A 12,577-nucleotide genomic window follows, 5' to 3' on the forward strand; every position below is an offset into this window, starting at 1 on the left:
CAGGTCTGGGCTCTCAGGGTCCGGCCCCGAGGCTGGCGTGTGGGGCGGGAGGCCGAGCTGGGGAAACCCCGGTCCCCGTAGTTTCATTCTTCATCTCCCAGCCGGATTCAAAGTCCTTCTGCCCGGGCACTCGGGCCCAGGCTGCCTCCCATTGCGGGCGCGGTTCTGGAGAAGCCAATCGCGGTCGCCGCGACCCATATAGAGCCCGCCCCGACCCGCCCGGACTCTGGTTCTGTCAGACTCGGGGATCCGGCCATGGCGCCGGGGACCCTCCTCCTGCTGCTCTCGGGGGCCCTGGCCCTGACCCAGACCCGGGTGGGTGCGTGCGGGGTCGGGGGGCGCTGCCCCGGAAGGGATGGAGGGGACCTCCGGGGGTGGGGGGAGAGGACCCCGGAAGCCGCGTCCCTCCCCTGCTGATCCCCGCCCCTTTTCTGTGCCCCCAGGCCCCCACTCCCTCAGGTATTTCAGCACCATTGAGTCCCGGCCCAAGCTCGGGGACACCCACTACATCGCCGTGGGCTACGTGGACGACACGCAGCTGGTGCGGTTCGACAGCGACGCGGATAATCCGAGGTTGGAGCCGCGGGCGCCGTGGGTGGAGCAGGAGGGGCCCGAGTACTGGTGGGAGCAGATGCGGAGGGCCAGTGAAGACTGGCAGACTTCCCGGGTGTACCTGCGGACCCTGCGCGGCTACTACAACCACAGCGAGGCTGGTGAGCGACGGGGCCCGGGGTCCGCACACGACGCGGGATCAGGACGGGCCGGGGTCGCCCGGAGTCTCGGGTCCCCACTGCACCCTGAGGCCGCGGGACACGAGCACCCCCCACCCGGGAGTATGGAAGGACTTTTCCTCGGTTTCCTTTTCAGTTTAGACCAGACGGACCCAGGCAATTCAGCACCTGGGGCGGGGCGAGCAGGGGTGCGGGCAGGTGGGCGGACAGGTGGGCTGGGCTGACCCCTGAGCCGCGCAAAATGTTGGCCAGAACTAAGAGTTTGGACCTTGCCAAGAGGAGGGGCTGGTTGTGGGCGTGTCAGGGCGGGACTTACCGTGGGGGCGGGCCCAGGGTCTCACACCTACCAGAGTATGTACGGCTGTGACGTGGGCACCGACGGGCGCCTCCACCGCGGGTACCGTCAACACGCCTACGACGGCGCCGACTACATTTCCCTCAACGAGGACCTGCGCTCCTGGACGGCGGCGGACACGGTGGCTCAGATCACCGGCCGTGAGTGGGAGGAGAAGGGGGTTGTGCAGAGAGCGAAAGCCGACCTGGAGGAGAACTGTGTGAAGTGGCTGCAGAGATTCCTGGAGAGGGGGAAGGAGACGCTGCTGCGCACAGGTACAGGGGCCTGGGGCCCTCCCCGATCTCCTCGGGCTGGGCTGCGCCCCCACCTGCGCCCATGGGGAGGGGAAATCCAGTAGATGTAGGAACACTCTCCTGCTGGGGTCCAGGGGCGGGGTCGGCCCAGGTGTCCAGACCCTGAACCCTGAGTGACTCGCAGAGGCCCCGCCCTCTGTCAGGACAGTGAAGGGTCCAGCCTCCCCCGGAATGGAGGAGACCATCCCTGAAGCACCTGGGCAGTAGGTCAGCCTTGGGGACCACCGGGACATTCTCAGGCCTTGTTCCTGCAGCTTTTCTGAGCCCCTCGGCCTCCACTAGGTCAGGTCTAGAGGTCCCTGTTCACATCACACACCTGGGGCCTCCTGCACTGGACGGTCTCACCTGACCCCAGAATTTCCAAGAATAGGACTTATCCTGGAACCCCAAGTCCAGGCTGGTGTCTGGGGCTTCCACTGCCCACCAAGACTGTCCTGTCCATTCCTGGTGGTCACATGAGCGCTGCTAGAATGGCCAGGAGAGAAATGGAAAGTTCCTGAAGTTTCTGACCTCTCCGCAGATCCCCCAAAGACACACGTGACTCGCCACCCCTTCTCTGACCGTGGGCTCACCCTGAGGTGCTGGGCCCTGGGCTTCTACCCGGCGGAGATCACGTTGACCTGGCAGCGGGACGGGGAGGACCAGACCCAGGACATGGAGTTTGTGGAGACCAGGCCTGCGGGAGACGGAACCTTCCAGAAGTGGGCGGCTGTGGTGGTGCCTTATGGGGAGGAAGAGAGATACACGTGCCAGGTGCAGCATGCGGGGCTGCCCCAGCCCCTCACCCTGAGATGGGGTAAGCGGGACGAGGTGGGGGCCTCTTTTAGGGAAGCGAGAGCCCTTCTGAGCTCCTCCAGAGGGTCAGGGCTGACCCTGGGGTCAGGGCCCCTGACCTTCCCCCCTTCTCAGAGCTGCCTTCCCAGCCCCCCATACTCATCGTGGGAATCGTGGCTGCCCTGGTCATCCTTGGAGTGTCTGTGGTGGCTGGAGTTCTGATCTGGAGGAGGAAGAGCTCAGGTAGGGGAGGGCGGTCCTGAGGTTTCTCGTCCAGGCGGTTTCCAGCCCAGTAGCAGTGTGCCCTGCCCCTTCCTGGTACCGTGAAGCCCCTCCTCACACACGTGCCCATCCAGTCTGGGCCTGTTACTATACTTACTTTATAAACCTGTGAGAGAAGTAGGACAGTGTCCCCCAGTGATGATGTGGAGGCCCCTGTTCCCAGCAGTCAGAGGGAAGGGGCTGCTGAGGACAGACCTCCAGGAGGGCAGAAGATCCAGCCCACACATCCCCTACCTCGTGTCTCCTGATCTTGCCCTGGGTCTGCAGTCATGGTTCTGGAAACTTCCCTGGATTCAGGACTAGTTCTCAGGACCTCATGTCCTGGACTCACTAGTTGTTTTTCCACAGGTGGAAAAGGAGGGAGCTACGCTCGGGCTGCTTGTAAGTGGGGGACAGAGAGGGAGGTGGTGTGGAGGGTCAAGGCTGACCTGAGGCTTTGGGGAGTGTAGACAGAGCCCACGGGGCAGCTCACCCCAACACTCCTTGACTCACATCTCCCTGTGGCTCTGACCAGACCCTGTGTTTGTTCTTTTCCAGCCAGTGACAGTGGCCAGGGCAATGATGTGCCTCTCAAGACTCTTAGAGATAAGACCCTGGAGCCTGAAAGGGGAGAGGAGTTGGGCCGAGAGGACTTGCCTGGGGATTCCTTGGACGTGGACATGAGGACTGTGGAGGGCTGGTCATGACGTCAGCATTTACAGAGATGACCTGAACGTGCTCTTGATTGTTTTCTTCTGTAGCATGACAAAGCTGCCGCATGGGGGGTGGAGAGATTCAAGAGCTGTTCATGCCCCTCCTGTGACTTCACAACCCCTTCCTTGGGATGTGAAGATTTTCCTTCCTCAGCGGGCATCTGTATCTGCATTCCTGTTGTATCCTGGAGGATGGGGAGGTAGCTCGCCCCTGCCCCCACGTCCCCCACACTGACCTGTGTTCCCTGCCCCGACCGACCATCCTGCTCAGGAGAGCTGGGTGTGGAGCGTCCACAGCCCTGCTTACTTCATGGTGCCCTGAGCTGCCCCTTCCTGCTTCCCTTGAAAATGTGAACCTGGTATGAGTTTCCTTAAGGAAACTCTTGCTGCTAGCAGGGACTGAGGAATCATTTGAGAGACAGGAAGATTCTTAAACTAGGGGGAGGAAATAAATCATCCTGAGAACCTTCCAGAACCTGTGTATCTGCTGTGCTGAGTGTTGCTGTGAGGAGCCAACGGTGGACAGACCTGTGTCCAGTCAGTGCTCTGTTCACATGGGCTTCACACTGTGGATGGTCGATGGTTTTGAGTTTATTTAACTCCTGGTGGTTTGGTCTTTCTCTGCCGCCTGCCCTCCCTCTCTGCCCTTACCCAGCTCCACTGACCCCAATGCTGGCTGCAGCCCAAGCCCATGGATTTGTAGAGCAGACCCTAGTGTAGACCCACAGGTGGGCAATGGGGTCTTAGCCTGGATTGCTCTTGTCTTGGAGGGAGTTGAAATTATGCTGTCGTCACAGGGGGTGGAGGGGAGAGGGGGGAGAGCAGCACTTCTGAGGACAGTCCTCGTGGCCTCAGTGTTCAAGGTGAGTGTAGGTTGTGTCATTGCTGCCAGGAGACCACAGCTGTGTTAGGAAAGGCACTGGGGGGGGGGTGTCCTTACTCACCACTCCTCCACCTGGTGTTTGTGGAGGACTGTGCAGGATGCCCCTTTTTAGCTTCTGGGAAACATTTGTGAACTAAAACAGCTAACATCTGTCCTCAGTGCAGGGAAGGTGCTGTGTGACCTCGGGTGTTCAGTGCGGGCCTCAACGAGGCTTTGACCTTTGAGGAAAGCTTGAAGGTCATGAAGGGTGTATCCCTGAGGATGTCTGGGAAGGTCTTCCCAGGCAGGGAAACAGGCAGCATGTCCTGGTGGGCAGGGGAGGCCTGTGGTTCTGGGAAGAGCAGGAGGCAGAGTGGCTGCAGCAGCGTCATGGAGACAGGCAGAGGTCGGCCAGATCTTGGAGGCCTTGTGGATATGGGAAGATGTAATTTTTCTGTGTAAAGTGGGAGTTGAGATGCAATTTTGAAAAGGAGACACTTATTATGATTTATCTTAAATGATTACTTAGTCTGCTTTGCTGAGAATAGGATTGAGAGGTGAGGGGTGAGTGAGGGAGTAGGTAAAAGAGGATGAAATCAGTTTAATGTTGCAACTAGAGATGTCAGTTGATCTGCCTGGGATATAAGAAGGGAAAATAGTGGGAAATAGAAGTCTATATTTAAAATATTACAGGGTTTCCTAATGGATTAAGTTTTGGGTTATGAGAGAACTAAATCAGTAGGACACCAAAAAATCCTCTATGCAAAGGAAAGAAGGAATCGCAGATAGGAAGGTGGAGTTGTCATCAGTGGAGGTGGGGAAGACTCTGGAAGGACAATAGTTGAAGGGTTATTACAGGAAATACTTTTTTCAGGAAAAGATGAATCTGAGATGTCCATCAGAAATGTAAGACATGTCAGTTCCCATTGGAAATACGAGTCTAGAGATGAGAAGTGTCTGGGCTTGAGACACAGATTTGGGGGTGAGGGCATATAAGTGATATTTTGAACCTAAGGGGAGGATGAGGTCACCCAGGGTGTGATTAGCTACAAAAGGAGAGGAGTGAGGACTGACCCATGGACCTCCCAGAGCTCAACCATCCATGGACCACCCTGGATTGACCACACAGCTCTGTCACCATGTCTGGAAGGCATGTAGACCAGGGAGCCCCAAACTTTTCTGTGCATAGGAACCTCCTGGACATCCCACAAGTATCCAGAAGGTCTGGGTGCAGCACGAGGTTCTGTGTTCATAACAAGGGGGTGCTGAGCTGCTGGATTTCAGGTCCGTCTTTAGAGCAAGGACCCAGACCAGGGAGGCCACGTGTCTATGCTGCAGCTCCCCTGGGGGTGGTGGAATGTGCCTTCTGGGCTCTCGCCCCATGTCCTGATTCAGGGGTCTGAGGAGAAGCCCAAGTATTACATCATAAGCCCCTCAGGCCATCCTGGCTTAGCTGGATGGTGAAGCTTGTTCTGCCAGTGATGGGCTTAGTGCCCCACATGGTTCATAAATCATATAAAAAATTTTCTAGAAAAGAAAAGGAGGACATCTATCATCAGTTATGAGAGTGATGTTGGGAAAGGCATGCCCTTTCTCCACAATGGGGTATAGCCCAGTGGCGATTTATGAATAGTTGAACGTTCTCCATAAATTAGACCTCTGAATTTCTGCTATGTGACTCTACTTCTTAATGAATTCCATGCTCATGTCTTGGTGCAAACAATGGATTTTAGATTTTTCTACTTTCAACATAAGGAGTTTGTACACATGATCCTGGGGCTCATTTTATTTGAGGAAAGCTACAGAACCAGGAACTTGATGTCACACAGCCAGGATCAGAAACTATGACCTGCCCAATGTGGGGACCACTGTGGGAACCAAGCCACTGCTGCTGGGCAAGAGGCTTGACCACCCACTGGCCTGACACTGGACATGGGACCTATAGGTAAAAGGTGATACACCCCTGCCCACTGGACTCTGCTCAGTCCAGCATTGCTGGGTCAGTGCATCCTCAGCCAGGATCTGCTGTGGTCATCTGACAGGGAGGTCAAGGCTCCTCCGTGTCCAGCTCAAGCGTGTTGGGGGGGGTGAGCTTCCCTCTTCATGGCGGGGGTGGCTCTGCCTCCACCAAGGCTCCTAAGTATGGAATTCCCTGATGTGGGAAGAGGTCCAGGTACTGTGGGATGAGCATTGAGGATGGAACATGGGGGCAGATGTCAATTCTTGGAGCAGGATCAGTGTGGAACTTTATCTGGTACACTGGTGGCATTTGGGTTTGGTTGGATAAGTGGGTGGCTAGTAAATGACATCTTTCAATTCATTCCTTTATGGCCTGTTATGGTTTCACCTTTTCTCTGTTAATTTAGCTTCACAAATACACAGAGGGGCATTTCTGGATGGATAAGTTATTTCTGCAAACCTCTCTCCCTGCCTTTTTCTCATAATAGGATTAAGAAAACCCAGATCTCTAAGACCTCAGAGGATCAAATATGCACTGACATTTCATATAAATTTTATATTTCCTTGTCCATGCACATATTTCTGTGGAGAGGATCCATAAGTGTTATAGTTTTTATGCGACCCCCATAAGAGTCTAATACACCCCCCAGGTTTAGACACTGTGCTACTCCAAGTCTGGTCATGAGCAGCTGGTCAACAAACTTTTTAGCAGATCCAATATACACGTTGTTCCTTTGCTAGTGTGTCTCCACTATGGGATAAGATAAGAAAGAGGCTCCATTGTTGCTCTCAGGCTCATTTTCCATCCGGATCTCACTGTGGCTGGAAAAAGGTTCACGGAGCAGCGCTAGCCACTGACCACACTGAGTAGTGCTGGTGGAGATAGACCGTGTTCCAGCACATACCCTGGTGTCCAGTACTGGCAAAGAGTTAATGAGCAGCTAAGGAGATTCCATTTTCAGTAATATGGTGGGTACACTTTTAAGGCTGTCTCTTCTACTCAGTAGAATTAAAAGAATAGATAAAATATAAAATCATCAATTAGTATTAAAGAAAAAGAGAATAATTTAGGCAAAAATCTATGCAGAAAAGCATCAAAGACATAAGTTCCAGTTATTCTAGGAGTATTTGTCAAATCTGAAAATCGTATCTTTAAATTCCTGGGCTCACATGCTGAAGTAGACAGGAGCTGATACCAAACCTTTTTCTTCTGGGGAGTGAAATAGGAGTCAGTCCACCACCCTGGAAAATCTAGGAAGCCAAAGGTTCATAGCCTCAGAGTAAGGGAGGAACAAAAGAAATCTGTCTCATTCCCCAAAGAAGAATGTTCTGACAAAACGTGCCTTTTACGCAAGGGCAGGGGCTCAGTGGTGGGAAGGAGAAAGCACCTGTTTCTGAGGAATTGTAACCGCCAGCCAGCCTCCTGTGGCTTGTCCAAATGTGCCTCACCTGTGGAACAAAATAACTTCAAACCATGAAGTTAGTGTGTAATATCCTGGATTGGTGGTCTGAAAACTGGAAGAAGGAAACAAAAGCCTCTAGAGAATTCCATGTTTAAACTATGTGTCAAAGATTTTATCCAATATCACAAGGAAGAAGTGCAGCTCATAGCAAGAAACATAAATGAAATAGAAATTACTCAATGTGATCAAGATTCAGAAAAATAGATCCTAAAGAGAGGATCAGAAAACTCATTATTGAAACTATGAGATATAGAAATTACTTCATATAAGGAATAAAATGATTAGCTTGAAATTTCCAACAAACATGGGAAACTTAAAATGACCTAGATATTTTGTGGAAGAACAGAAATGTACTTCCTGAATGAAAAAAATACAACAAATTCAATTAGAAACTCAGTTTGGAATTTTGCTGTGGATCATGATGTAGAAACAGCAACTGGATGAAGTTTCCTGACCTAGGCAACCTCATATTAGAAAAAAAAGTTAAGAAACAACGTTTTTCAGACACTGGACAGCATAGACAACAAGGATTTAGGACGGTTGAGATGAAGGTAACAAAAGACGTGAGTTCTCCAGTTGTCTAAAGCAAGCAGAAAGAAAGAAATAATAAAGATAAGACTAATATAAAGATAAGTGAAATGGAAAATAGAGAAAAAGAATGAGACTGAAAGCTTCTTTGCTGGCGAAATATAAGTACATTTTATAAACTAGTGGCTAGATTGATCAAGAGAAAAAGACATAAATTACATATATGAAGAATGAAAGTAGGGGAATATGCCAATAAATTTCCCAACCTAGATGAAATGAATAGTTTCCTTGAAAAACACAAATTACAAATGAAAAATAAAAAATTTTGTTCATCCCTTTATTAGTTGTAAAAATGGAATTAGTCATTGAAAACCTTCCCATATATTAAACTTCAGGCTGAGAAGCTCTTATGGCTGAATTGTATCAAACACATAGTGAAGAAATAATATCAATTATACACAAAACCCTCTTACACAATAAAGGCAGGAACAATTCCCAATTCCTGTATGAGCCCAGTGTTACCCTCGTTCAAAAACCAGGCAAGGATATAAGAGACACACAGAACACTGTCCCTCATGCACCTGGGCTTAAAATTCGACACAAAATGTGAGCAAACCAAATTCAAAACTACCTAAAGAGATTTATAGATCATGCCAAATTGGACTAGCTGGGAATGCAGAGGTGGGTTATTATCTGCAAGTCATCTCAGTTCTCCAAATTAACAGAATAAAGCATAAACACCATGTCACCATTACTGCAGAGAAAGCATTTGTGAAAATGCAACACCTTTCAAGACAAATCTCTCAGTGAAGTAGGAATAGAAGGCAGTTTCCTCTATGTGGATCCAGGCATCAGTGAAAGTCTATGATAGCATCATACTCGATGGAAGTCTAAGTGCTTTCTCCCTAAGATCAACTTGTTAAAGAAGTCCACTCACACCATTTTTATTTAACCTCATTCTGGATGTCCTAAGCAGTGCAAGAAGGCAAGAAATTAAATGCAAGACCTGTAGATAGTAAAGGAAGAAGTAAAGCTGCCCTTATTTTCAGCCAGCATGATAATATACCCAGGCCTCAGGATGCAAGGTCAACACATAAACACAATTCTATTTCTATATACTAGTGATGACAAGTAGAAAATGAAATTTTAAAGACCCTCTCCTGGGCAGAGGTGCCATGGTGAAGCCCCAGCACCTTGGTCACTTCGCTGCTGCCCTGGAGCCAGGACTGCTGGCACCGGGTCGCTTTGAGGGTTCCAGAGGGCGGCAGCAGCAGAAGCAACAGAGGCAGGTGTTCTGCCAGGAGCGAGTGCTGATCTCGCCTGTTTCTGCAGTCAGCGAGCACCAGCAACACCCCAGGGGCTACAGAGTGTGTCAGGTCACCCCGGGTTGTCTCAGGAAGGAATCCAGAAAATGTGCAGGAGAGAAGCATGTGGAAGATACTGTGACTTTAAGAAACTGCACAGAGAACTGGGCAAAGTCACAAAAACTTCTGCCATTAGAATTGTTTCCTTCATTTGCCAAAGGAACTGTGCTTGGACGACTTGATGAAGCTGTTATGGAAGAGAGAAGACCTTGCCGATGATCTGTCAGTTCTCTGCAAATATTCCTGCTCCTTTTAATAGTGAAGAGCTTGAAGATCTTTTGGAGGCTGCATTAATTAAAGACGAATCTGAAAGGATTGGTCCTGCTGAAGCTTATTTGGATTTCCTCATTGATAGCTTTCCTGAGCGTAGCAGGGAAGGCTTCTCCAGCCACAGTGATCTGATATCGGTTGCTGTGGATGAAGATTCTCGTGCTGAGTTGGGGAATGGAATGGCTTCCAATAAAAACTCCTTTTAGAAATTTTGGTCTCCATATTTGCTCAAATTATTCAGCACTAGGGACTGTTGCTTCTGACAGTGACCAGAATTAAACAGAAGAGCAAAAGGAAAGTCATACCATCTTTCCTGGTTGTTTAAAAATCCAAGTTCGGCAAGAGAGATTATTTGGAGAAAGTACAATAATTAATAAGACTGACTTATTAAAAGGAAGAAGGTGGTGGAGCTGCTTCTGATCTTGTAGGAAGGGAGTCTCTGTACTCCTAGGAGGTGTTCAAGGAGAGTCAAGCACTACCCTTGAGAATCTGCATGAGAAAGTGGAGGACTTTATGTGGGCACAGAGTATCTCTAGCCTTTATGGAAAACTCTACCTTGATAATGTATCACAGGTTTTTACCTGTCATGGACACAAGGACAGAACAGACATTCATTTTAAAAGGTCTAAGGAGAAGCAGTGAACACAGCAGGAAGGGAACGACTGTCCTCCCCGCTCTGTGCCCACCATGGCGTGTCTGCACAAGGACCTCAGCTCTGAGGAGCCAGTTCTCCTTGGGCTGCAGCAAGTGGGAGGAGGCAAACTGGTCACATGTCAGACACTTTCAGTATTGTACTTTAGCCAGTGAAGCAACGCTAAAGATTCCTGTGACAAAGATAGCACAGAGAGAATGGACTGTGCCCCAGAGGTTGAGCTATCAGGGAAGAAACAGAAGCCTGTGATGGGTGGAGTTGTGTGCTGTGCTCTGAACTCCTCCCTGGAAGACGCTGGTTGAGTGCCCCCAGCAGGAATATGCACTCACACTGCTTTGAACGTGCCCGAGTGTGTCTCTGCAATGCTTGCTCACTCTTCATCAGCTCTTGACGTTCAGTTCTGTGGAGCTTCTTGGTGCTGGCCATCGCGTCTCCTCCTTTTTTGCCCTGTGGATCATGCAGCACACATTCCGGTGTTTGTGATGGTGTCTCCAGCACTGAGGTCTCTCTGCCTTGTAGACATTTATGAAGCACCAAATCATTTGGAAAAAATATTTAAGGAAATGGGAGAAGAAAAAGACTAAACAAGAGTATTTATTTATAGCTACTATCTGGACAAGGTGTTGATTTGTAAGTGTAAGGGGCTGTTACATACGAACCTTTAACCAAGGTGTGCACGTTATTTAATCTTCATTTTATTGTTATGTGTGAGTCATAAACCCATTTGAAAGAGGAGTGCCTTTCAAGATATTCCCCATAGGAAGTTCTAAATATAAGATTAAGTGTTACTGGAAAGAATAGCCTTTACATGGCAAGTAGCAGTGTTTTCTGCTAACCAATATTGGTTTATATGATTACATTAAAATTTGCTGAATAATATACTAAAAATCCTTCATGAATAACATCACCTAGAGAACTTAAAAAGTGAGAAAAAAGAGTACGCATGTATCTAATAGGAGACTTATAGCACGATGCTGTGTAAATAATGTATCCTTAGTGTGTTCTCATGCTTTTTCACACTTTCAGCAATCCATGTGAGAAGAAAACACTCACGTTGTCAACACTGCACTTGGTTGCTTGGTACTGCTTATTTAGAGAAGGCTTCCATATAAACACTATCTTCAGCCTCGTTTCCTTTCTCCATCTGTCCATTTCTTAGGCCCTTTAAGTATTCTGTCATACTCCATTCTTCCCACCCCTACTAACACACAAGCAACAAAAAAGGGAAGGGAGTATTTATTTCCTCTAATTGTATCAACTTATTAAGGACTAAGAAATAATGATGTCAAATAAATGTGGTAAAAAATGCTAAAAACCTTTCATTTATAAAAATTTATCAATAGTTATAAATATTAAAAAATACTTATCTAATGCTATGTGGTATCTTGGATTGGATCCTGGAACAGGAAAAGGAAAGGACATTAGTGGAAACACTTGTGGAAGCCAAAGAAAGCCTGTAGGCTCAACAAATACAATACATTATACATTATTTCTTAGCTGTAACAAATTTTCAATGTTTATGTAAATACTAACTGCAGGGGAAACTGAGTAAAGGGTAACTGCAACTGCCTATACTAACTTTTCAAGATTTTGTAAATTAAAAATTATTGTAATATAAAAAATCTTTATTTAGAAGTGGAAAAAAGTATTTGGAAATAAATTTAATGCAGAGGATGAAAATCCTTACAGTGACAATTATAGCACATTGCAAAGGGAAATAAAAGAAGACCTAAAGATATGGAGGGATATACCTTGCTTATGACTTAGAAAATTAATATTGTTGAGATTATAACATAAAGGCTCTTATAGTCAAACAAAAACTGAGAGAATTCATTGTCATCAGTACTGAATTACAAGTAATTTTAAAGGAAGCTTTTCTGATGGACAGGAAGTGTTTTTTTGTGTGTGTGTGTATCCATGTATTTATCTACACACCATTTCTGTTGCTAATTGTCCTTTTGGGAATTCTGAGTTACCACCTAATGTCACTTGCCATGCAAGAGTGGTTCAAAATAAGGATCAATTGATAAATGTAATTCATCATATTAATAGAACAATGGAAAAACCCACATGATCATCACAATGATGCAGAAAAGACACTTTTTAAAAAATCTGGCATCATTCCTTAATAAAAGCACCCAGAACTAGGAATAGAAGGAAACTTCATCAACATACTTAAGGGCACAAGCTAAAAAAATCACAGCTAACATATTCAATGTCAAAAATAGAAAAGTAAAGAACCAAACATCTAGAAATGCATTTAACCAAGTATGCAATGAAGTTGTACACACAAGAAAACTACAAAACATCTTGAAAGAAATCAAAGAAAACATAAAATGGAAGGACATTCCC

At 47.8% G+C, this 12,577-nt stretch overlaps 1 protein-coding gene and 1 pseudogene across 2 annotated transcripts; both read left to right on the forward strand.

Annotated features, from left to right (window-relative positions):
* Positions 1–204: 204 nt before the first annotated feature.
* LOC101415824 (patr class I histocompatibility antigen, A-126 alpha chain-like) lies at positions 205–3,602 on the forward strand. Of its 2 annotated transcripts, XM_004475330.4 has the most exons (7): positions 205–319; positions 444–713; positions 1,065–1,340; positions 1,900–2,175; positions 2,289–2,396; positions 2,784–2,816; positions 2,973–3,602. In XM_004475330.4, exons 1-7 carry the CDS (start codon positions 256–258, stop codon positions 3,119–3,121), a joined length of 1,176 nt encoding a protein of 391 aa, XP_004475387.1. In that variant the 5' UTR covers positions 205–255; the 3' UTR covers positions 3,122–3,602. The 2 variants fall into 2 exon arrangements, with proteins under 2 accessions (XP_004475387.1, XP_004475392.1); XM_004475335.4 differs by lacking the exon at positions 2,289–2,396.
* Positions 3,603–9,114: 5,512 nt separating this feature from the next.
* Positions 9,115–10,380, forward strand: LOC105744343 (ribosomal protein S6 kinase delta-1 pseudogene; annotated as a pseudogene).
* Positions 10,381–12,577: the final 2,197 nt, after the last annotated feature.

The sequence above is a fragment of the Dasypus novemcinctus genome, chromosome 22, assembly GCF_030445035.2.
Source record: "Dasypus novemcinctus isolate mDasNov1 chromosome 22, mDasNov1.1.hap2, whole genome shotgun sequence".
NCBI classification, from domain to species: Eukaryota; Metazoa; Chordata; class Mammalia; order Cingulata; family Dasypodidae; genus Dasypus; species Dasypus novemcinctus.

Bases quoted from the DNA above. Each gene is read 5' to 3' on its own strand.
- LOC101415824 (XM_004475330.4), top strand. From the start codon at position 256: ATGGCGCCGGGGACCCTCCTCCTGCTGCTCTCGGGGGCCCTGGCCCTG. The intron at 1,341-1,899 runs GTACAGGGGCCT...ACCTCTCCGCAG, and splicing joins GGAGACGCTGCTGCGCACAG to ATCCCCCAAAGACACACGTG. The intron at 2,176-2,288 runs GTAAGCGGGACG...CCCCCTTCTCAG, and splicing joins GCCCCTCACCCTGAGATGGG to AGCTGCCTTCCCAGCCCCCC.